This window comes from Podarcis tiliguerta (assembly GCF_965153285.1).
Source record: "Podarcis tiliguerta genome assembly, chromosome: 9".
Classification (NCBI taxonomy): Eukaryota; Metazoa; Chordata; class Lepidosauria; order Squamata; family Lacertidae; genus Podarcis; species Podarcis tiliguerta.
In genome coordinates, this window is record NC_139542.1 from 68,828,671 (window position 1) to 68,851,627 (window position 22,957).

Sequence of the window (22,957 nt, forward strand, 5' to 3'; positions counted from 1 at the left end):
TGGCTCCTGTCACCCACCTAGCTACAAGTTACACACCCAACAGCTTTGTACCAGCTGTTGGAGCAGTTAAACTGTGCCACATGTATAATCTGAATTACAGTAGTACCTCAGGTTAAGTACTTAATTCATTCCGGAGGTCCGTTATTAACCTGAAACTGTTCTTAACCTGAAGCACCACTTTAGCTAAAGGGGCCTCCTGCTACTGCTGCGCTGCCAGAGCACAATTTCTGCTGTCATCCTGAAGCAAAATTCTTAACCTGAAGCACTATTTCTGGGTTATCGGAGTCTGTAACCTGAAGCGTATGTAACCTGAGGTACCACTGTAGCTGAAAATCAGTCCAAAATACTGACATGGAGTAGGAAACTTTCCAGTACCGTACTCTTTTATGCTGGGGAAAATTTTCCGCTTTTAGACATACATTGTGGGGTTTTTGGTAAAAATTAATAAGTAACACAATGAATAAACACAATGCAAGTTAAACTGAGCCTCTGGAATGGAGATCTAAAATCAAACTTGTAATTAACTTTTTTTTTAAGGTGACTATCCCCAGGAGGTGGATTTTTGATTGTGTGCACCTTTTCAGAAATGCTGAAATAGGTATTTTAGCAGGTTTCAGTGCCTTCATCCCGCGCCTACAAAATCAAAACTGTAAGAAAGATATATGCTATTCAGATGTCAAGCCTTTAAATATGTAACAGTATTCAAATAGAAATAATCTGAAGCTTGGAAGTGTTTGAATATGACATTTAAACCACACTAAGTGCACTTTATTGATTTTTCTTTCCATTACAGTTCAACTACTTTTGGCTGTTGGAAAAACTTCTCAGATATTTATACTGCACCTAGCATTAACATGGCATGCCTTTTTTTGTTTTCTTTACTCATTTTCCACATGCAAATTATGTGTCTGCTGCATTTATCTTATGCTCTATGTACTCTGGGTATGTTCAGCAAACATGACTATCAAGTAAAATGTGAATTGGCCCTATCTCAGATATTATACCTTCAGCCAGTGATGGGCTACCCTGACCCCCACAGTTTAATTCATAAATAGTCTCAGGAAATTAAAATATTCCTCCAGAATATCAGAAGATATTCCAAACCATTACAAACTGAAATCAGACTGATTGCACTTGAGGCTACGATCCTTAAGCCACTTACCTGAGAGTAAATGTTCTTTCTCTCTTACTTGTTACTGATGCATACCAGTGCATATGAACATTGATTAAATATCAATATAAAAGTGAATTTTGATATGTTTGAATAAGTTTCATTTTGTGATTTAATCACTGTACTCATGCTCTGGCACACATTAGTAAGCAGAAAGACAAGAAAATTGTAGCCAATTGCTCACATGCCAGCTTTGAAATTAATTGGATAAATTCTTTCAAATAAATTTAAAGACCGGCAGAGTAGGATGTATGAAAAAGAAACAGAGAATGAGAACTGATTTGGGAAAAGTTACCCATCAATTACTTGCCGTTTTTTGTTTAAGGTTTTGCTTCTGTAGTTTGGTAACACTTTCTAACCATGTATATTTATATTCTAAAAGCTTTATTGAAACAAGCATTTCTCAGTTCAGGATAAAGTTCACAAAGGATATATTTGGACCTATTAAAATCAAATGCATATCATCTGGGGGTAAGAAACTGTTTGCTGAAATCAAAGTTGAGTAATCTTTGCAAACTGCAGTGTTTGGCTGCGGGAACAAAGTGTGTGTGTGTGCGTCTGTTTGTAATCCTTCTGTTTCGATTTTCCACATCATAGGCAAAACCATCTCTGCAACATCAGTGAAAACAATTAACTGCCGACTGATGAATTATTGCACCCATTTTGCTTCACACCACAGGACATTATAGGAAACATCATCAGCACTTTGAAATTCATTCTCACATTTCTCAAAGGAAGATGATGACAAATGTAGTAACACTTCAGGGAATATCAAAACCTTGCTATTTCGTTTTAGAATCTGGCTTATCAGTGAAATGAAACATTGACACAATGATATGGTCCAATGATATACCTTTCATTCATATTGAAATATGTTCATCCTATTTTCCTTTTCATTATTTAAAACCCCATCCACAATAAATTAGATAAGAACTGCAGTGCTTTGTATGCTCAGAAGTGGTAAAAAATTATTATTATAGTAATTAACCACAATAACGCTGCTACTGCTTAGCATTCATTGTAGCACTCTCGAATGATCAAAGCAGGTTGCATTCATGATATTATTTAAAAATACTGTAAGGTAGCCCAGAATTATATGGGTAAAATGCTGCCCAGCAGAGTTCTTTCAGGTACTTCTGAGGTTTGCTGACTCCCGCTGTAGGGGAAGGACTTGCTGTAACCAGCTAGCTGTACATTTTGAGGATAAACTTGCTCAGCTTCCGAAAAACCTTGATTCTACAGTTGCATCCGTTCCTGTTGAAGTGCCCGGGGTCACAGCCTGCGATGTGTTGTTGAACACTTTATTCAGTTTATTCAAACTGATGACGTGCACAAGGTGTTTGTAGATCTATGACTGATCACATGACCCCCTTGATCCCTGCCCCACTTGCCTGGGGATTTGACTGGATTACTGCTGGATTACTGCTAATGCACGCTAGGTCTGTCATGGGCTGCTTGATTCACTCAGGATCAGGCATGGTTTGGTGGCCTGGAGGCAGAAGAATCAGGAGGGGACAGCTTGAAGGGGGTTCTCCTGTTGCAACACTATCCTGACAAGATAGGAGTACTGTTTTTGGGGGACAGGAGACGGGCAGATGGGGAGGACTCCCTGGTCCTGAATGGGGTAACTGTGCCCCTGAAGGACCAGGCACACAGCCTGGGAGTCATTTTGGACTCACAGCTGTCCATGGAAGCGCAGGTCAATTCTGTGTCCAGGGCAGCTATTTACCAGTTCCATCTGGTACGCAGGTTAAGACCCTACCTACCTGTGGACTGTCTTGCCAGAGTGGTGCATGCTCTAGTTGTCTCCCGCTTGGACTACTGCAATGCGCTCTACGTGGGGCTACCTTTAAAGGTGACCCGGAAACTACAACTAATCCAGAATGCAGCAGCTAGACTGGTGACTGGGAGCGGCCGCCGAGACCACATAACACCGGTCTTGAAAGACCTACATTGGCTCCCAGTACGTTTCCGAGCACAATTCAAAGTGTTGGTGCTGAACTTTAAAGCCCTAAACAGCCTCAGTCCTGTATACCCGAAGGAGCGTCTCCACCTGCATTGTTCTGCCAGGACACTGAGGTCTAGCACCGAGGGCCTTCTGGAGGTTCCCTCACTGCCAGAAGCCAAGTTAAAGGGAGCCATGCAGAGGCCTTATTGGTAGTGGCACCTGCCCTGTGCAACGCCCTCCCACCAGATGTCAATGAGAAGAACCACCACCAGACTTTTAGAAAACATCTGAAGGCAGCCCTCTTTAGGGAAATTTTTAATGTTTAACAGACTACTGTATTTTAATACTTTGTTGGAAGCCGCCCAGAGTGGCTGGGGAAACCCGGCCAGATGGGTGAGGTATAAATAATAAATTATTATTATTATTATTACAGTGGTGCCCCGCAAGACGAATGCCTCGCAAGATGGAAAACCCGCTAGATGAAAATGAAAATGTCTTGCAAGTCTTGAGATTTTTTTTCGCTCCCCACCCCCTTTTTCTAAGCCGCTAAACCGCTAATAGCCTTTTAGCAGCTAATCCGCTAATCCCTTAAGCCTTTAATAGCCGCTAATAGCCGCTAAACCGCTAATAGCGCTAATCTGCTAAGCCGCTAATAGGGTTGCTTCGCAAGACGAAAAAACCGCTAGACGAAGAGACTCGTGGAACGAATTAATTTCGTCTTGCGAGGCACCACTGTATTATTATTATTATTACTAAATGTTTGAGAGGAGAAAGCAGATCTGCTGGCTCTCCCCACTGCCCCTCTTGTGGATCACAGAGCCTCACCTCATGGGGGGAGATGCTTCAACCAATTAGTGAGAGGGTTTGAGCAGGAGGAGGTGGTGGCAGAGCTGGAGTCAGAGGGACAGGGCACAGTGTTGCCGCCACAAGCCAAGTGGTTATTCTGCAGCAGCCCAGATAAAGCATGTGTTTGCATGTGCATCGCTCTCCTAAGGCGGGAGAATCTCGTGGATGAGCTCTCCCTGATTCAACTCAGCTCGGCGGGAGGAGTGTGACACCTGTTGGGACAGCTTCCTTGTTTCCCTTCAGTTCTGCATGTCTCGCTTTGCTCATGCACCTTGGAGACATGAGTTCTGGACCCTGCATTTGCTGCAGAGCCTGAAGGATGACCTCTTCCTTACTCTCCAGTAACAGCCACTGTTGTTACGCTTTGGGATGTGAGCACAACAGCATGGCTTGTCTGGAAAGAACAGTTAGTCAGGAATCCTGCTGTTCAATTGGTTTGTTACTGGCCAAGTTTTACAATGAGCATATTACAAACAGCTTCGTACTAGTTTATTTGAATGATTGCCTTGTCCCATGTGTGCCTAGTCAAGCTCTTCAAACTTTTACAAGTGCCACATCAAGTTTGCTCAACTTCTGTTAGGAGTCAATTAACATTTAGGCACCCTTGCTGCAGTTTTAGACACCTGTTAAAAAACTTTTTAAAAATTTAAATCAAGCCTATCCAGATATATGTGGTGGTATTGAACTAAGTTTTACCCAGACTCAGTCCATTGAGATTAATGTTAGGTTAATTAATGTCAGTAGATCTACTCTGAGTAAAACTTAGTTGCATCAAATCAAATCAAATCAAATCTGATTTGATTTACAGTTGAATACCACATATAATTTAGTATATGGTTTTATGTCTGTTATTGATATATGACCCGGAAGCTGTACGCTGGCTCCCTCAACCAGTAAAGCGAGACGGGCGCCGCAACCCCGGAGTCGTTTGTGACTGGACCTAACGGTCAGGGGTCCCTTTACCTTTACCACATATAATTTAGTATATGCTTTTACGTCTGTTATTGATATAATTATTTTATATTGTTTCATGTATACCACCTAGAGTTTTTTATGAAGTAGTTTATGCATTATTCTAAACAAAATCTGCCAATTATTTTTTATTATTATTTTCAAATATAAACCCAATTACACAAATTAATTTCAAATTAATGCAATTTCGTTAAAAGGCTTCTCGCACACCGTTCTTAATGGGTCTTTATTCTTATTCATTTCTGTTACATTCCATTTTTCAAAATTATCACATAATTAATAGCTGCGCTCTTCATGATTTCTATTTGTGTTATACTATTTAACTTCCAAAAAAAGGCTCCAGGTGAGGAACAATAGCTTTTTCCTTTTCATCCTGCCTGCGCCACATCCAAAAGTCAATTGTTAGTCTCTTGGCCTTTTGTGGCTCCCTGAGGTTTTCCTTTTTCCTGCAGCATTTGGGGCTGTCTCCTTACTCCCACTGTTGTATTCCAGCCTGGTTGGGGCGGAGCTGCAACTTCAAGGTTAAACCCTCTTCTTTCTCCGGCTCAGCTCCTTCCCATAACACTCAAGCCATTCCAAATCGACAACAGCATATCCCTCCCTTCTACTGGCACCGAGTCAACAACTTCCAGAGATTTGCTATTTATTCCTCCGGCTGAAAAGGTAGTGATGCCATTCCTCTTCCAACATCCAAAAAGCCCTCCTACCGCTTTCCTTTCACCGCTACCGTAGCATTTTGCCTTTTTTAAGAAAATACAGTGATACCTTGGTTTACAACCATAATCCGTTTTGGAGGTCCGGTTGTAAACCAAAACAGGTTGTAACCCAAGGTTAGTAAAACTAATATATGAGAAAGACTCATGACATTCAAAGCAAGATATGTCAAGCCTTGATTTGTTCTACAGGTGAAACTCGAAAAATTTGAATATCGCGGAAAAGTTCCTTGATTTCCATAATTCAACTTAAAAGGTGAAACTAATATATGAGATCGACTCATGACATGCAAAGCGAGATATGTTTGCCTTGATTTGTTAACATTGTGATGATCATGGCATACAGCTGATGAAAACCCCAAATTAACAATCTCAGAAAATTAGAATATTCAAGGAAATCAGCAAAACAAAGATTGCAAATGGGGCAAGATTGGACCTCTGAGAAGTGGAAGCACATCTCGCTTTGCATGTCATGAGTCGATCTCATATATTAGTTTCACCTTGGAAGTTGAATTCCTGAAATCAATGAACTTTTCCACGATATTCTAATTTTTTGAGTTTCACCTGTGTGTGTGTTCCATTTAATATTATACATTCACGCCATCCTTATCCACTTTACCGCTTTGGCTCTTTGGAGCCTACAATAAGTGAAGAATCATCATTCATTCCCTGCAGACACTGTTGTAGCTGTGGCAAAACGTGCCCGGTCTTTACTTACAGGGTTAGGTGAGATTTTGAGTTGCTTGTCTCCTGGCACTCAGGGCCAGAGCCTATGAGCTAAAGAGTGATGGTCGGTGGATCAGGGGGGTGGAGTTTGGTAGATTAGGGAGCCTAGTGACAGCAAAAGATAGTACCTGGTCGATCAAGGGAAGAATCTTCTGCCACTCCCTCATCAGCGACTTTCATCTTGAGAGATCTGTGTTAATGCCGTGGTTACGAAGAAGGTGTTTCTTTGATTTGGTATCCTGCGCATCTCAGCAAATGAAAATCGATATCAAATGACAGGGCAGAAAATAATTTTCCTATATGTAGGGAGATTTGCAAGACAATTTGATGATGTCTCTACGGGTTATAGGTGAATTCAGCGAAATGGCACCTGATCCGTTTTCTATACCTTTGCATGCAAAATGTACAAAAGGAGCCAGCGTGGTGTAGTGGTTAAGAACGGTAGTCTCGTAATCTGGGGAACCGGGTTCGCGTCTCCGCTCCTCCACATGCAGCTGCTGGGTGACCTTAGGCCAGTCACACTTCTCTGAAGTCTCTCAGCCCCACTCACCTCACAGAGTGTTTGTTGTGGGGGAGGAAGGGAAAAGAAGAATGTTAGCCGCTTTGAGACTCCTGAAGGGGAGTGAAAGGCGGGATATCAAATCCAAACTCTTCTTCTTCTTCTTCTTCTTCTTCTTCTTCTTCTTCTTCGTCTTCTTCTTCTTCTACTCCGTAGCAATGGGATGCTAATATTTCAGGGCCTTTTATTTTAATAATTACACCAATATAGAACTAGTATTATTTCTTATGCTTATTGTTTCTAATGGATGTAAGGAGAAAGGGGGACAGTATTCTTTTACCTCCTGAGATCAACTATCAGAAATGTATACTTTTTCTTTTTATAAGCCACACAAATGTATTTAATTCTATCAAAACAAATTCAAGGTTTTCTGTCACATGTTAACTGTACAAGATGATTAGCATGAAATTTAATTTGTGCTGATTAGCCTTAGGGGATCAAGGAATTAACTTGATGGGTTAATTTCATGTTTGTTGTATATCGCAAAAAAGCAATGTATGAATCTTTTAACACTTTTGAAATACAAATGCGTGTACACTGGACTTCTGGTTTCTCTCCCCTCATTAAATTATACACTATAGAGGTCACACACAGAAGTTTTAATGAGGATTGCAAGGGACTGTATTTGTTTGAAATGTACAATGCTTAACGAACCATATCCAAGTTCTTCAGTTTGCCTGCCTAGTATGCAAACATTTATTTCTGCTTTTGCTTCTTTGAAATATTTACACCCCTCTTACTAACTGAAGTTCTCAAGGTGCGTCGCAATATATTTAAAATGCTATAAAAAAGGGACAATCAGGGTTTCTCACTGAGCGAAGCTTCCTTACACAGACTGCTGCAGGTAGAAGGTTTACTGGGGTTGGGGCAAAGGTGTATACCAGTGATGGCCAAACTCGGCCTTCCAGCTGTTTTGGGACTACAATTCCCATCATCCCTGACCACTGGTCCTGTTAGCTAGGGATGATGGGGGTTGTAGTCCCAAAACAGCTGGAGGGCCAAGTTTGGCCATCACTGGTGTATACAAACCTCCCCCCATCTCCATTCTCACATCTTCCAGCTGCCGTTCTGCTGCTGAATCTCCTCAGCACTCCATTGCTTAACCCTCACTGAGGCAGATGTTAGAATACCAGATGTTAGAATACCTCAAAGGTGGAACTTCCTCACCTGGGCTGCTGCTCTTGCCGTCTCATCAGACATGCACCTGATTGGGCATGCACAGAAGTGCACTTTATCTATAAACTCTCTCTACCTGTGGTAGGACTTAAAAGTAACCTGGGTCTCTATAGTAAAGTCCGATGAAATATTACATCAAACCCTGCATGCAATGATGTTAGATTATGTCCACCTGCTTGGTCAGTGGAAATCTGCTTCCACAGCAGGACATCTGGTTCCTCATCTCCCACCAGGGTGGATAAAAAAAATCAATGGTTTTTTTAATTTAATTTTTTTTAAAAATGTGGTTTTTTAAAATTTAAACCAGATTTTTTTTATTTATTTAAATCGGATTTTTAAAATAAAATGCTTTTGGAGGAAAAATCTTTCTAAAGGTAGTTTTCTGTTTAAGTTACATTATAGTCCAAAGGCTTTTCGTCAGGAAATAAGGATTTGTTTTAAGTTTCTCATGTCTGCTAAAACTCAGCCTAAGTTGTTTTTTTAAAAAAAATATATATTTTAACCACATTAGTTAACAAACATGGATAAATATGCTATAATGTTATTGTTTTAGTTAAATAAATTGTTTAAATTGTTATTAAGGAAATTATTATTTTTCTCCTTCCAATAAAGTACAGCAGAAAAGTTGTCCAAATATAAACAAAAATTTCATAATTACGTGTCTTAGTATAGTATAACCAAATCAGTAATTTTGGGTATAACTGTAAAAACTACTCTGAAAATTTATTATTCCAAAGATGAAACCTTCATCTGGTTGTAAATATTAAGATTATACCAGCAAGAATGAGTCTTTCTGTAAGAAAATGATTTAAATCAAGTCTTACTGACTAGTGATTTAAATCGTGATTTAAATCAAATCCACCCTGTCTTCCACCAGCATCATCTGCTCCAGAAGGTCCCCAACCCATCACAAAAGTGTCCACAGATGGCAATAAGGACTGTAATTTTACAAGGGACAATAAGGGATAGCAGAATGGAGATGGAGATTTAAGTCAAGAGCAAAACCTCCACCAATACTATCCCCATTGAGATAGTATCAAACTATGGTGGTTTTTTGCCTAAATAAAGTGATCCTCTAACAGATGGAATAAACCCATTTGTGGCCCTGGGGAAAAAAATTATCTGACAGGCAATGCATACCAGTCACAACATGTGGAATGATTAACCGGCTTTGCTATACAGACTGGACAATGGAGGCCAGAAAATCCAGCTCTACAATTTTCTAATTTTACCTAAATTATTTAGCCACATTATTTGTTTTCATGCTAAAATGCATTGTCAATTGCAAATTCTCTCTCAAAAAATATATAAGGGCCGAATGAGTATTTTAAACAAAATATTTAATATAAATAAGTAAAATCTTAATTATTCTAAAAAACTATTCCATTCTAAAATTCTACAGGTTGTCTATTATTACTTAATGTTTCTCACTTAATTTTAAGAATAAGACATATTTAGGGACACCTGGAAGGATCCCTACATAGATGCCTGACTCTGACCCAAGGCCACAAACCCTCCTTCTGCAGCTTATATTTATTTCTTCACCTATTGCTACTACTGTTACTAGGTATTTGACTGCCTTTTAGGTATCCCAATATTTGAAAATTTGAAAATCTGATATACCTGTTCGGGGCCCAGTGAAAGTCTAGACGGTTCTATTTCATTTGGAATGGTTTTACTTGTTGCTATTATTGAAACGGATTTCTTATTTCTTTAGGTAGGTAGGAAGGAAGGAAGGCGAGGTGTAGAAACAATTTTTAGCAGACCCAGAGCCAAAACCCAGCAATTAGGGGTGCATCTAGGGGGAGAACTGATCACCTCTCAGCAGATTCTGGGGTGGAGCCTGGCTTCGATTCTGGATTTGGTCACCATGGTGGATGACCTGTGCTGGGAAAATGACGGGTGGAGCCAACCCTACTAATTTTTCTGGACCTCTTCTGGACCTCCATCATAATATCCTCTTGGACCACATGTCAATATGTGAAGGTCTCCAGTTTTTGTTGTTGCAGGTCTCACTCTCCACAAGGAACAGTGTAGCCTGTTTCTTACTGGTTTAATTGGAATCTGCATAAAGTTTTGATCAGATTTTACCATTGTTCTAGTAAATGAACGACTTAAAAGTGTTCTGTCTAGTGCCCTTTGCTCATGTGCTTTGTATTTTCCCAACAGCCATTGGAAGGACCCTCATTCCTCGTTATTTTAGCACTGTCTTTGAAGGAGGTGTGACAGACCTGTATTACATCCTAAAGCACTCAAAAGAATCATACCACAACTCCTCCATCACAGTGGACTGTGATCAATGCACCATGGTCACTCAACATGGAAAACCAATGTTTACAAAGGTAATAGGAAAGATTAATATGAAACATGAAATTGTTGTTGGGTTTTCAGTGTCCCTTTTCAGATTACATTAGAGATTAGTAACTGGTGGTTTGGTGGGGGGTTTTTTTATCTGTGGATGGCAGAAGTGATTCCAGATATCTTGAATTTTAATTTGCTAAAACTGAAACACCATTGCAGTTGAAGTTCTGTTAAATAATACCAGAAAAAGAACTTATGTGAAAATTCACAATATTGTACACAAACTTGAATCTTCAGTTCATTTCTGATTTATTGCTTATAACCATAGGTCATTGGCATATAAAGAAAAGATGGGCATAATATAGCTATTAAGATAAGAAATAAAACAAAATTAATTAAGTGCAAATCAGTAAAAACCAAAACCTGGCAGTCAAGCCAATGAATGAAATCACGAGTCCAACTCAACCAATTATATAATACAGTTATATAATTCATATTTATATCCATCCAGACAGTTATAAATAAATAGTACTTAGTCATTAACATCAGGTAGAATTCAATGTTTGAACATTATTATTTTTTTTACTGCATGACTAGATCCTTCGTCATGAATCACAAACTGGGAGAAATCACAAGTACTTTTTATATTCCAAAAGAAACACAACACTGTGCAACTCATATATAGCAAGAAAGCCAGTGCTCCAATGGTGTATGAAAAGCGGCCAATAGTCACACATAAAAGGTGTGTTCATACAGGCACCAGATTTTCATGATCTACTTCTTTTTTTATTTATTTTAAAGAGTCACATTAATTGGGCCACCACACATAGCATGTGTTCATATTACTGCCTTGTAGACTTTGCACAGACATGTTGTTTACCAGTGTAAGAGCAGGATGCTGGACTAAACGGGCCTTTGGCCTGATCCAGCCATGCTGTTCCTATGCTGGATTCCAGTTCCCATCAGCACCAGCCAGCATGACCAATGGTCAGGGATGGTGGCTTAAAGTTTGGAGGGCCTCTGCTACAGCAGCAAAGTAACGCAGGTAGGGTTTTGCCCCCAGGCAGTGTGAGAGGTGAAACTATGACATCTCTCATCATAGACCACCAGCATTATCCAGCGCATGTCCCTTGCACCTTCTTCCAAATTAAGGATGGCTCCAGGTGTTGCAGCCAATACAATTTTCTCTGAGGTTATGTTCCAAAGCCAAAATGATGTATAATCCAAGCACATTGGCTTCAGTGGCAGGCGGAATTGCCCTTCCCCTTTTCATCCCCTTTTTACATGTTTAAATTTTTGGTCACTCGCATAAAACTGAATGTACACAAGTTAAATGCACATAAGTTGCGAGTTACCTGTAGCTGTCTTTTCTCAGGACTCTGGAATTTGGTTTGCGTGCTAGTAATTCACTGCTAGCAATCTGACATTGGCAGATCATTGGGCTTACAGTCTTCCCATTGCAACCATCAAGTTTTAGGATTATGCTTATGACCCACTCCATCTAGCTCTGACCTATGGCATGGTTCTTGAATCATCCATGTTACTTCCATGTTTAGCTTCCAGACTGAATAGCACCAGCCTCAAGATTATGGCCCAGTTGACTTAATGCAATATTTCATAAGAAATTGGTTCTCTGGAATGTTTAACCCTCGATTAATAGAATAGTTGAATAGATATTATCCTTCAATGGCCAGGCTCTGAAGTTTCTCAGGGAGCATAGATTTCCCTGTCCCCACAGATCAGAAGATAACACCCTGTTTTATGGGCCTTCTTTTACCAATGTGAGACCAGTTTAGGCAGGGCCTCTGCTTTAGAGCATTTTTTCCAGGGGGACAGACCTATCAAGCCATGTTCTGCCGGCTGAAAAGACTCCCTACCATCACATTCTTAAACATTCTTCTTTGTTCCTATATGGTGCCATCCAAAATTTCTGAAATTATTTTCTTGTTTATTTGCACCTATGAAGCTTCTATATAGACAGCAGTTTTTAGCATTCTTGTTTTGCATGTTAATTTCCGTGTTCCCTTTGGGAGTGAAAAAGCACCAAATAAAATAAAATAAGATAAAACAATAATAATGAACTTCTGCTGCATAGGTCAGCATGTTGTCTTCTCTTTAGTAAATAACTACCCAACTGATTGAAGCAAAACTAAATTGGGCTTTGGGTGGGTGGGGGAAGAATCTTTCCAAAACAAAGTGTTTAGAAAATTTCAGTGGTTCATCTCAGCACCTGAAATGTAGCCTAATTTTCCCCATAGAGAATGGCATCATATTAGATTTCGTAGCATTCATGGAAGCAATATTGTTTCAACCTGAAAAATGGCATATTTAGCCTATAGCAGCCCCAGTAATGAAAGATGGAGGCCACATTTATGGGAAAGTTCTCCTGTTCCAATAGCATTGAAATGAATAGGGACCACCAAGTCCAGCATTCTTAGCAGTTACGCTGGAGACAGGCAAAGGGTATAAAAAACCAAACCAAATGAAAGTGGGTTGGAGAAATAAGTATTGCTTCGGCAACTGTGCTGAATTTTCATGTTCCAGCATTTTCAAGGCGAAAACTGCCTACCGTTAGCACAAACAGCAACAAAACTAGTTATGGAATCATAGAATTGTAGAGTTGGAGGAATCTTTTGCCCAATATGGGTCTCAAACCCACGACCCTAAGATTAAGGGTCTCATGCTGTACTGACTGAGCCATCTTGCCCCTCAGTTCTCAGTTTTGTGTGTGTGTGTATGATTTGCAACCCCCAAATAATGCTGCTTCGGTGCCTTTTTAATGCCTTTTTTTAAAGCTATGTAATTCCAGCTAATAGATAATGTAAACCTTACTGCCATGCTCCTCTCAATATATGGCGGGCTACAGGATTCCAATCTCTGCCCCTGCACCCAAACACTACAGATAGACTAAAAGGTCAAAAGAGTCCATACACACCTAGAGTTGTACAAGTATAGGAGTCATTCTCACCTTCTGGAGAAATATCCAGAAACTGGTGGCAGACCCTGTGAGTGGTCACTATCTCACTTGCCTCCAGGTCTTCGGTTTAGTGATGGCGTCATGGCACCACATGCCAAGGCCCCTGGCAGGGGTGGAATCTACCAAATATGAAGAAAGTCCAGGGTTGCAAGAATAGGGCTGCCATATGCCCGGAATTTTCCACACATAGCCAGGATTCGTGCTTCAAAAACAGCATCCAGGCAGAATTTTCGGAAACCAATTAAAATGTCCGGGGGAACCCATATTGGAAGTTTTGAATTTTTGGTGAATTTCTGGGGAAATTGCCGTATTTTTTGCTCTATAAGACTCACTTTTTCCCTCCTAAGAAGTAAGGGGAAATGTGTGTGCGTCTTATGGAGCGAGTGCAGGCTGCGCAGCTATCCCAGAAGCCAGAACAGCAAGAGGGATTGCTGCTTTCACTGCGCAGCGATCCTTCTTGCGGTTCTGGCTTCTAAGATTCAGAATATTTTTTTTCTTGTTTTCCTCCTCCAAAAACTATGTGCGTCTTGTGGTCTGGTGCGTCTTATAAAGCGAAAAATATGGTACTCCATCCGTCTGTCCACCCAAAAGAAAGCTCAACAACTTTTGTGTCCAGATTTTCACTTCTTGAACTATGGCAACCCTACGCAAATACATTTTTTCAAAATGAATTCCCTCATTCCTATTCACCTCTAATTGCTTTCTACCATGTATACAACACTTCTTTTGTCTCACTGTCATTTTTGGTCAAAAGGGTTCACAGGCTTCTGATTTTATTTCATTTTTAACCCTGCATAGCCTTTTTACTAGAATAAATGGTAAGATGAGTTTCCACAGCGTGAAGTGTAACGCCTGCCTTCATGTTTAAAACAACTGTCTCTTTCCAGCCCTATCTGACTTTGATGGCATGGTAGAAATGGTTTTTATTTAAGGCTAGTGACGCTTGTGTTTCCTTATAGCAACACGTAAATGCATAAAAGATCAGCATTGTTAAAATTGTAATAACAGCCCGTGTGCGTAGCTGAAATATACTTTTCCCTCCCGCGCATTCGAATCAACAGTCTGTGTCTCAGTCCTGGACATAACACCAGTGATCAATTTATGTTCCTTTACCTTATAAAAAGTAAATGAGCACGTTACTTTTATGAATTTACACAAACCATCTATCAAATAAGGATTTTGGGCAGATATAAGAAACTCTAAGCAGTAAAAACTGAAGGTCAGGGAAGAATTTATTACTTTGTAAAATTTACATTTTGTGCAATAATAATAATAAAAATAATAAAGCTAAAGTGATGCTGTTCTCCCTCCTGGTGGTGGAAGTTGCAGAATCTTTGACAATTAAGCAAGACAAAGAAGGGGTTAAAAAGCTACTGGTTAGTTTGAGAAATGTTCTTTTTTAGTTTTCTTTCTTTTTTCCCCTGGCCTAGTCTGGAGTTGCCACGTGATCTCCTGAATGCCTGCCAGCCTCTTTCTTGTTGATCCTCCAGAGACCATCTGTGCTGGGGGCATTGATTAGAGTGTGTCTGCCGGGATTACATCTTTTCTGTTGCCATGCCAACTAATCAGCTGATTTTGGTTACCACAGAAACAAAATGTCAGAGCTCACAGCACGGTAACATGAATGCAGCACAACAGAGAATGTTTTCTTAATTGGAGACCTTTTCATTTTGGATTTTATAGGAAAGGCAGTTTTGGGGGCAGGGAAGGAAGGCAGCTCCGAGTGAGATTTTGGCTTAATTGATTAGAGAGAAATAGTTTGGTTTAGAATTAGAAAATTAGAAAGTTAAATATCATCACATAGTGTGTTTGTTAGCTGTTACGATCTGTGAGTGTATGTGATCTCTTTAATAATGGTCATACTTGAAATCATACACCATGGCCATGATCCATTGATTTTTAATGTAGGTTTGCCACAACCCAGAGCTTCTATTTCTTTTAAATCTGTGAGTTTTCAGTAACTGTTGGGATAGGAGACAGAACTAGGTCTCATCACCGGGTAGGTACAAAGGAAGAGCCAGAAAACCAACATCCACATTCACTATTGTGACTCACACCCTTAACCTTAATGAATTTCTGGTCCTTTCAAAAAAAACAACAACCTAAACTAGCAGGCACCACCATATTTAACAAATTCTGGCAAGTTAATGGCATGTGACTGTATGAGCCTGAAATTTATTTTCTTACTAAATACAGCAAGAGAAACTCATTGAACAGGCTTGTAGGGTATACACGGTGACAACTACAGAGGGAAAACCTTATAAGGTTTTCAGAAAATTGCATTTTACACTTTCCTAGATACTGTCTCGTTAAAGGAAAGTCCCTGAGCACATGAGCTCTAGGTTTTAAACAGTATGTTAATGGTATTCAAGCTACAGGGAGATCAGCCATTGCACTGAAACTTTAGACACTAAACAAATGTACCATTAAAAAGAAAAACTGTGGAGAAATTGTGGATCATTTTCTAACAGTGGCTTTGTGCAAAATGCAAGTGCTGCTTCTTACACAGGGCCAAGCCAATTCCTCCTTACCTATCCCACCTCCCTGTGCAAAATCCTATACTATTCCAAAGGCTCCTCAACTGTCAGGGAGGACCAGGGTCAGAGGAGGGGGGGGGGATGAATTTCCTGCTATGTCCTGTATAATATTTGTAGGTATAAATAAAATTCACATCATGTCCAATAATTGTCACTGTTAGGCAACTAACATCTATCAGAATTACGAGCAAAAGCGATGGGAGTAAATTTTCCATCTAAATATTTGATGTGAAACTATGTAAGGTACATTTGGTCTGCTGAGTTATCTAGTCCAATATCACCCAATGGCCAGACAGTAAGCCCATGAATGGCCACTCGGCCACCAGGAAATGTATACTCAAAGGCATGCCTATGCCTCTAAACCTGGAAATCCTGTCCAGCTGTCATGGCATATAGCTGTCGATAGACCTATCCTCCAATACAAAGCCATCAGATCTTGTGGCAGTGAATTCTGTAAGTTAATTATGCATAATATGAAAAAGTACTTTGTCTATTGAATCTACTGCCAATCAATTCCATAGTGTGTTCCTGAGTCCTAGAAGGTTAATCAAAGCTCAGATCTTTTGTCCAGTGTCCACCACTCATTTATAAATACCCTCTGCTCTTGTGTATTTTATTACTATTCACTTGCAGTATTCATAGCTTGCTCTTGATAGAATATTTCCAGTCCCAGGGCAGGGGACAAAGTAATAAAAACAAACAAACTGAGAAACATAACAATACACAACAATTAGGTAAAGGTAAAGGGACCCTTGACCATTAGGTCCAGTCGTGGCCGACTCTGGGGTTGCAGCGCTCATCTTGCTTTACTGGCCGAGGGAGCCGACGTACAGCTTCCAGATCATGTGGCCAGCATGACTAAGCTGCTTCTGGCGAACCAGAGCAGCGCACAGAAATGCCGTTTACTTTCCCGCCGGAGCGATACCTATTTATCTACTTGCACTTGATGTGCTTTCAAACTGCTAGGTTGGGAGGAGCAGGGACCGAGCAATGGGAGCTCACCCCATCGTGGGGATTCGAACTGCCGACCTTCTGATCTGCAAGCCCTAGGCTCAGTGGTTTAACCCACAGCGCCACCCGGGTCCCAGCTCATATAAACAGGTCCAATAAATAACAAATTGGCAATTCTGTCACAGGGTAAGCAAGCAAACCTATGATGACAAGAATCAGATTTTCAATTCAAGCAAATACCTAGGTAAAACAAACACAAGATGAACAAACAGATTAAACAACCTATGGTCTTGGCAACACCTCCCTCTCCTTGTTTCATGTATGGTAGCCTGCCCCTCTGTCCCTCGCACGTAGAAGGCCCCACTCTGAGCCAATGGTCTCTCCCTCTGTGGCTTCTGAGAAACATAAAACTTTCACCCACACTCTGCAGCTTATCCAGGCCTCATCCTGAGAGGTCTGAATGGTTGGCCACAAGCATCCACAGCGAGAAACTCCCAGAACAGAAGAAAAACAGACACACATACACAAGAAAAATTGCAAACAATTGTGGCACGTTTTTCCACCCTAGAAAAACTTTGGTAGCAAAGTCTCCTTGCTTTAACAACTCTTAAATATACGAGAGCCCTGTGCTCCTTAGCATCTGATCACGCTAGCCATCATATAGAGTTGCTAGTTCCCCCGGACACTCAAGGGGCAGGAAACTAAGGGGTGCTGCTTCCTGGGTCAGGAAGTGGATCCTGGTAATCGGGAGACAGAATGAACATGGGATTTAAGATAATTCTGCTTAGGCTGGTATTTAATCGTATCTTAATTTGGGGTGTCATATGCATCCCGACTCTTCTGCAGATGGATGGTTTTTATTTGTTAAATAATTAAAATAAAAACAGCCCTAGTGTACAACAGTAGAGGAGAATTGCTTTGGGAACAAGCAAAATAAAAGCTCTGGGAAATACCTGAAGCCAAGCGAGCCCTGGTTTTGCTGTCAGGATCTGTCAGTGGAAGAACACTGCCTCCTGTCCAAAGAGAACGCTTTTATTCTTCCAAGGTAGCCATAATAGCAGACCTGTGCTTTTGGGTACAGCAGAGAGCTACTTACTGTATGAGCAGCAGCTACAGATTCCTTCCTGTTATAAAAGTCGCTTCTGTTTTTATTTTATTTTATATATTATATTTGTATACAGCCCTTCATCCAAGCATCTCAGGGCAGTTCGCAGAATAAAAATACACAGTAAAAACATAAAAGCAAGGACCGAAACGAAACAAAGCAGTTCATATTTCTTGGAGTTGCAGCTCCTTCACACTGTTCTTCTTGTGGTTCTCTTGCTTTTCTTGCTCAAGGAGGGCGTGTAACTTCAAGGAGGAAGACCCAATGACTGTCAGTGGATGCCCTCCTGAGGCATAGGCCATAGCAGACATCAGCCCTAGTTCTAGAGCAGGGGTCAGCAAACTTTTTCAGCAGGGGGCTGGTCCACTGTCCCTCAGACCTTGTGGGGGGCCAGACTGTATTTTGAAGGGAGGGGGTGAACAAATTCCTATGCCCCACAAGTAACCCAGAGATGCATTTTAAATAAAAACACACATTCTACTCATGTGAAAACACCAGGCAGGCCCAGCAAATAACCCAGAGATGCATTTTAAATAAAAGGACACATTCTACTCATGTAAAAACATGCAGATTCCCAGACCGTCTGCGAACCAGATTTAGAAGGCTATTGGGCCTTAGGTTGCCTACCCATGTTCTAGAGACCTGCAGTCAAAGATTTGGAGGGACTGGCTTTGTTTTTTTCAAATAAATATGTGAAATTTCATCCTGCCTCATCTCTGCAGCTCTTGGACCTGTGTGGCTCTCTCAACCCTCTGGAGTAGCTGTGGAGCTCAGCCAACAGTGACTAGAAACCCTTCTACTTGCCCTACTGCTTTGTGCTATTAGGGCAAGTCGCTCCCAGAAACTTCACCAACATCATTACTACTACAGCTTTTAATGCAGATTTTTTTTAAAAAAAAAAAAAATCACACACACTGTAATGGCCAGATTGGTATACACCAGGCCTGTCGATCGTGATCTACCAGTCGATTGCGGTCCCTCCTGGTTGATCCTGTTCTCTCCCCCTAAAAAAAGCTCAACAACTCTGGTCAATCCAATGGGTAGATCATTCCCACTTTATTTATAGTGGGAGTAGATCACAGTCTCTTGGAAGTCGGAGACCCCTGGTTTACACTAATTAATACGTTTTTAAATATTGCCACAAACAACAGGGGTGCTTCTGTAAGATACGCCATTCTTAAATTACCAAATCAGGTTCCAGAATTTGTCAGGGCTCCAAAGTAAATAAATGTTCCCTTTGAGTATGTCCTTCTCTGAATCTCCCCACTTCCTGTTCCTGATCAGCCGCTGGTTCTGCCCTAGAGCCACTTTGAAAAGCCAGCCCAGGACACAGAGAGAAAATGTGCCATCATTCCTTTCCTATATCCACAGGTCCCTCCAGGCTCTTCTTTCGCCCCTCATTAGTTCCATGGTTCGCCCATCTTACAATATCCCTCGCTATGAGGCATCTGACCTATAAAAGGATTATCTGTCGGGTATGCTATAAATTCTCCTCTGGCTCCGATTGTAACGTGGGAGAAGAATTCAGGGGCAGCTTCCCACCTGCCATGGTGAAGTCCCCATTTCTCACACAGGGTCCCTGGACATTTCACCGTCTATTGATCCCTGTGCCACCACTTTATTTCTCACTGCCACCACCTAGGCCCTACCTGGTACAATACTGAGTCTAGTCAGGGTTAATTGGAACATAAACTTCCGTTTATTTATTGCAATTTAACAAGCGTGTGGTTTCATAAACGGTATCGGTCAGTTACAATCATGGGGTGCCTATCCAAACCTATAACTTCCACTACCTGCTCTCCCTCACTAAACCACCTCTCAGATATTTACTCGTCTCCTAGCCCCTAACTGTTCCTGACTCAGCTTATTTCGCTACACTAACTCAACCTACCCACAGACTCTATCCCAATTCACTCCCCCTCCAACCAAACACCCAACTCCCAACGAACTCCTCCCTTCGCCCCTCCCAGACCTGGTTTTATAGTCCCTCTGACTCCACCCCCCTGGGTTCCGATTGGGTAACCTGTTTAACTATTTCACCTCCAGCATCTCCTCACCCCATGATGCTCCTCTCCACCAGCAGAGAGGAACCTGCACATCATGCTACCCCACCACCCACCATCAGCGCCAGGGGGTTAGAATTGTGCCCTTTATGCCATTAATCAGCACCAGCCATTTTGGAGGGAAACAAAAAATAGGATTTAGATTGCACAGAGCTATAAAATCCACAGCCTGCTATTTTAATTGTTCATTCTTAATTCCTCCCTTTTTCCAGAGGGGATACAATTTCCCCAATAAAGCTGAATAACAAAGTATATTGGCATTTATTTAGCTTGCTTAGGACTGTATTTTGTTTGGTTTCTTTTAGTTTTATAGAGGCTCCTCAAAGAAGTGTGTGTGTGTGTTTGTTTATTTTCCTTTCTTTTTCTTTATTTCTCCTAGGTGTGCACAGAAGGACGTCTTATCTTGGAATTTACATTTGATGACCTTATGAGAATAAAAACCTGGCACTTTACAATTAGACAATACAGAGAGTTAGTCCCTCGCAGTATTTTAGCCATGCATGTAAGTAATTGGCTAAAATTGCTTTTTTTTCAATCCATTAAATTTTGACTAACAATCCAAACCCACCATTTGCTGTCAGAGCCAGTTATCTTAGAGTTATTGTAAACAAGGATGTTATGTTGGTGTGTCACAAACATTTGTGGATGTAAATAAATAGACAGTGTCTCCCCAACTTAAGCTGATGCACACTTTCTTTCTGAATTAAATTCGGAGGCACATTTCATTCTTATATCCATTAAAGTTATTTTTAAAGAATAAGAATACACCACCTTGGGTTTTATTTTATTTTATTTTTACATTTTTGGGGGCTCCATCTGCACCATACCTTTAAAATGTACCACTTTAAACAGTTCCCTCAAAGAATCATGGGTACTGTAGTTTTTTAAGGGTGCTGAGACTGTTAGGACAACCCCTATTTGCCCCAGAGAGCTACAACCCCCATATTTCCCTGGGAAAGGGGGGATTGATTCTCAAACCACTCTGAGCATTGTGAGAATAGTTAACAGACTACAAACCCCAGAATTCTTTGGGGAAGCCACAGCTATTTAAAGTATGGTCACCAGATTTTTTTCCCAATGAATCTGGGGACACTTTTTTTTTATCTGAGTAGCAACAGGGAGTCAGGAGTGGGGATGGTGAGGCAAAAGACCCTGGGCCCAAGCACACATGCATATTGTATAAAGGTGCACCCTATTGAAACATAAATGTGCAGTTTTTTAAAAAACTGGGCAACAGTCCCGAACCTTCCCCAATCTCCTGTCCCCTTTCTCTGCCACATTTGTCCAGTTTTTATAAAATTGCACATTTATGTTTCACAGGGTTCGAAAGAAGGGCTTTGCGCCTTGCCTGGCAGAGAAACCACACGTCTTGCGCCCCTCCTGGGCAACGGCCGCCCACCGCAACTCCTGAGCCTCCCCCAATCTCTCACAACAAAGGGGGAAGGGGGCAGGAGATCTGTACCGCTGGATGTCCCTGGTTCCCCTTTGGCAGTGGCGGCAGCAGCGAGCAGCTCCTGAAGCCAGCCAGAGCCAACTGCGCTACCAGGCTGGCTCCGGGCTGCTGAGGCTGCCGCTGCCACGTTTCCCGGGGGGCAGATTTGCAAATCCGGGGACTGTCCCGGGGGAAACGGGGATGTCTGGTAACCCTAATTTAAAGTGGTACGCTATAAATGTGTTGTGCAGATGGAACCTTATTTGCTTGTTACACAGATGTCGGCAATCTCTGCATGAGTTACCTTTTGCCCAGCTGGGCTCCAAGGGTACATCAGCACATGTCAGAAAGAGTTTTGAAGTGCATTGGTTAATTGCATCCTTCTGAACTCTGCAGCACCCATATAGAGTATCGCCAGCATTGTCCCAACTGTTGCTCCAGGCCCATGTTACTCCTCTGTACAAAAAAGGGATTAGTCTTAGTTTGCTTCCTGCTTTCTCTTCCTGCACATTTCACATGCTTTCCGTTGGTGATACCATAGTAAAGTAAAGCGACCCCTGACCATTAGGTCCAGTCGTGACCGACTCTGGGGTTGCGGAGCTCATCTCGCTTTACTGGCCGAGGGAGCCGGCGTACAGCTTCCGGGTCATGTGGCCAGCATAACTAAGCTGCTTCTGGTGAACCAGAGCAGCGCACAGAAACGCCGTTTACCTTCCCGCCGGAGTGGTACCTATTTATCTACTTGGACTTTGACGTGCTTTCGATCTGCTAGGTTGGCAGGAGCAGGGACCGAGCAACGGGAGCTCACCCCGTCACGGGGATTCGAACCGCCGACCTTCTGATCGGCAAGTCCTAGGCTCTGTTATTTAACCCACAGCGCCACCCGCGTCTGGTGATACCATACTACACCAGTAGATGAATTCTAGCATCCCAACGTTATCTGCATGTTTGCTTTTGCTCTCGAGCATATTAATTAGGGAGTTTCTTTTTTCCATTGGAAATTTGTAAGGCTGTAACTATTTTTATAGTAGGGTCCCCCCCCATTTGTTTCACTAACACTTAGTTGCTATGCTACTGTGAGGTAATGTGTGTAAGAAACCCTTGAGGAGAATGGGAATTATTCCCGCAGTGGAATTCAAATCCTTGCTCTTGTGCAGCAGAGTAAGCTGAGATCCAAGAAAGTCCTAGTTCAAACCTTGCCCATACCATAAAAGAACTAATAAAGGTAAAGGGACCCCTGACCATTAGGTCCAGTTGTGACCGACTCTGGGGTTGCAGCGCTCATCTCGCTTTGTTGGCTGAGGGAGCCGGCATACAGCTTCTGGGTCATTGTGGCCAGCATGACTAAGCCGCTTCTGGCAAACCAGAGCAGTGCACGGAAATGCCATTTACCTTCCTACCGAAGCGGTACCTATTTATCTACTTGCACTTTGATGTGCTTTCGAACTGCTAGGTTGGCAGGAGCAGGGACCGAGCAACG

At 41.6% G+C, this 22,957-nt stretch overlaps 1 protein-coding gene across 5 annotated transcripts in view; it reads left to right on the forward strand.

Annotated features, from left to right (window-relative positions):
• The window catches only part of LDB2 (LIM domain binding 2), a 227,031-nt gene that overhangs the window by 159,086 nt on the left and 44,988 nt on the right, over positions 1-22,957 (forward strand). For all 5 annotated transcript variants that reach the window (XM_083458402.1, XM_083458403.1, XM_083458405.1 and 2 more), the window contains 2 exons: positions 10,281-10,453; positions 20,425-20,547. In XM_083458402.1, coding sequence (XP_083314528.1) covers positions 10,281-10,453; positions 20,425-20,547 — 296 coding nt within the window. The remainder of the gene's footprint in view (positions 1-10,280; positions 10,454-20,424; positions 20,548-22,957) is intronic.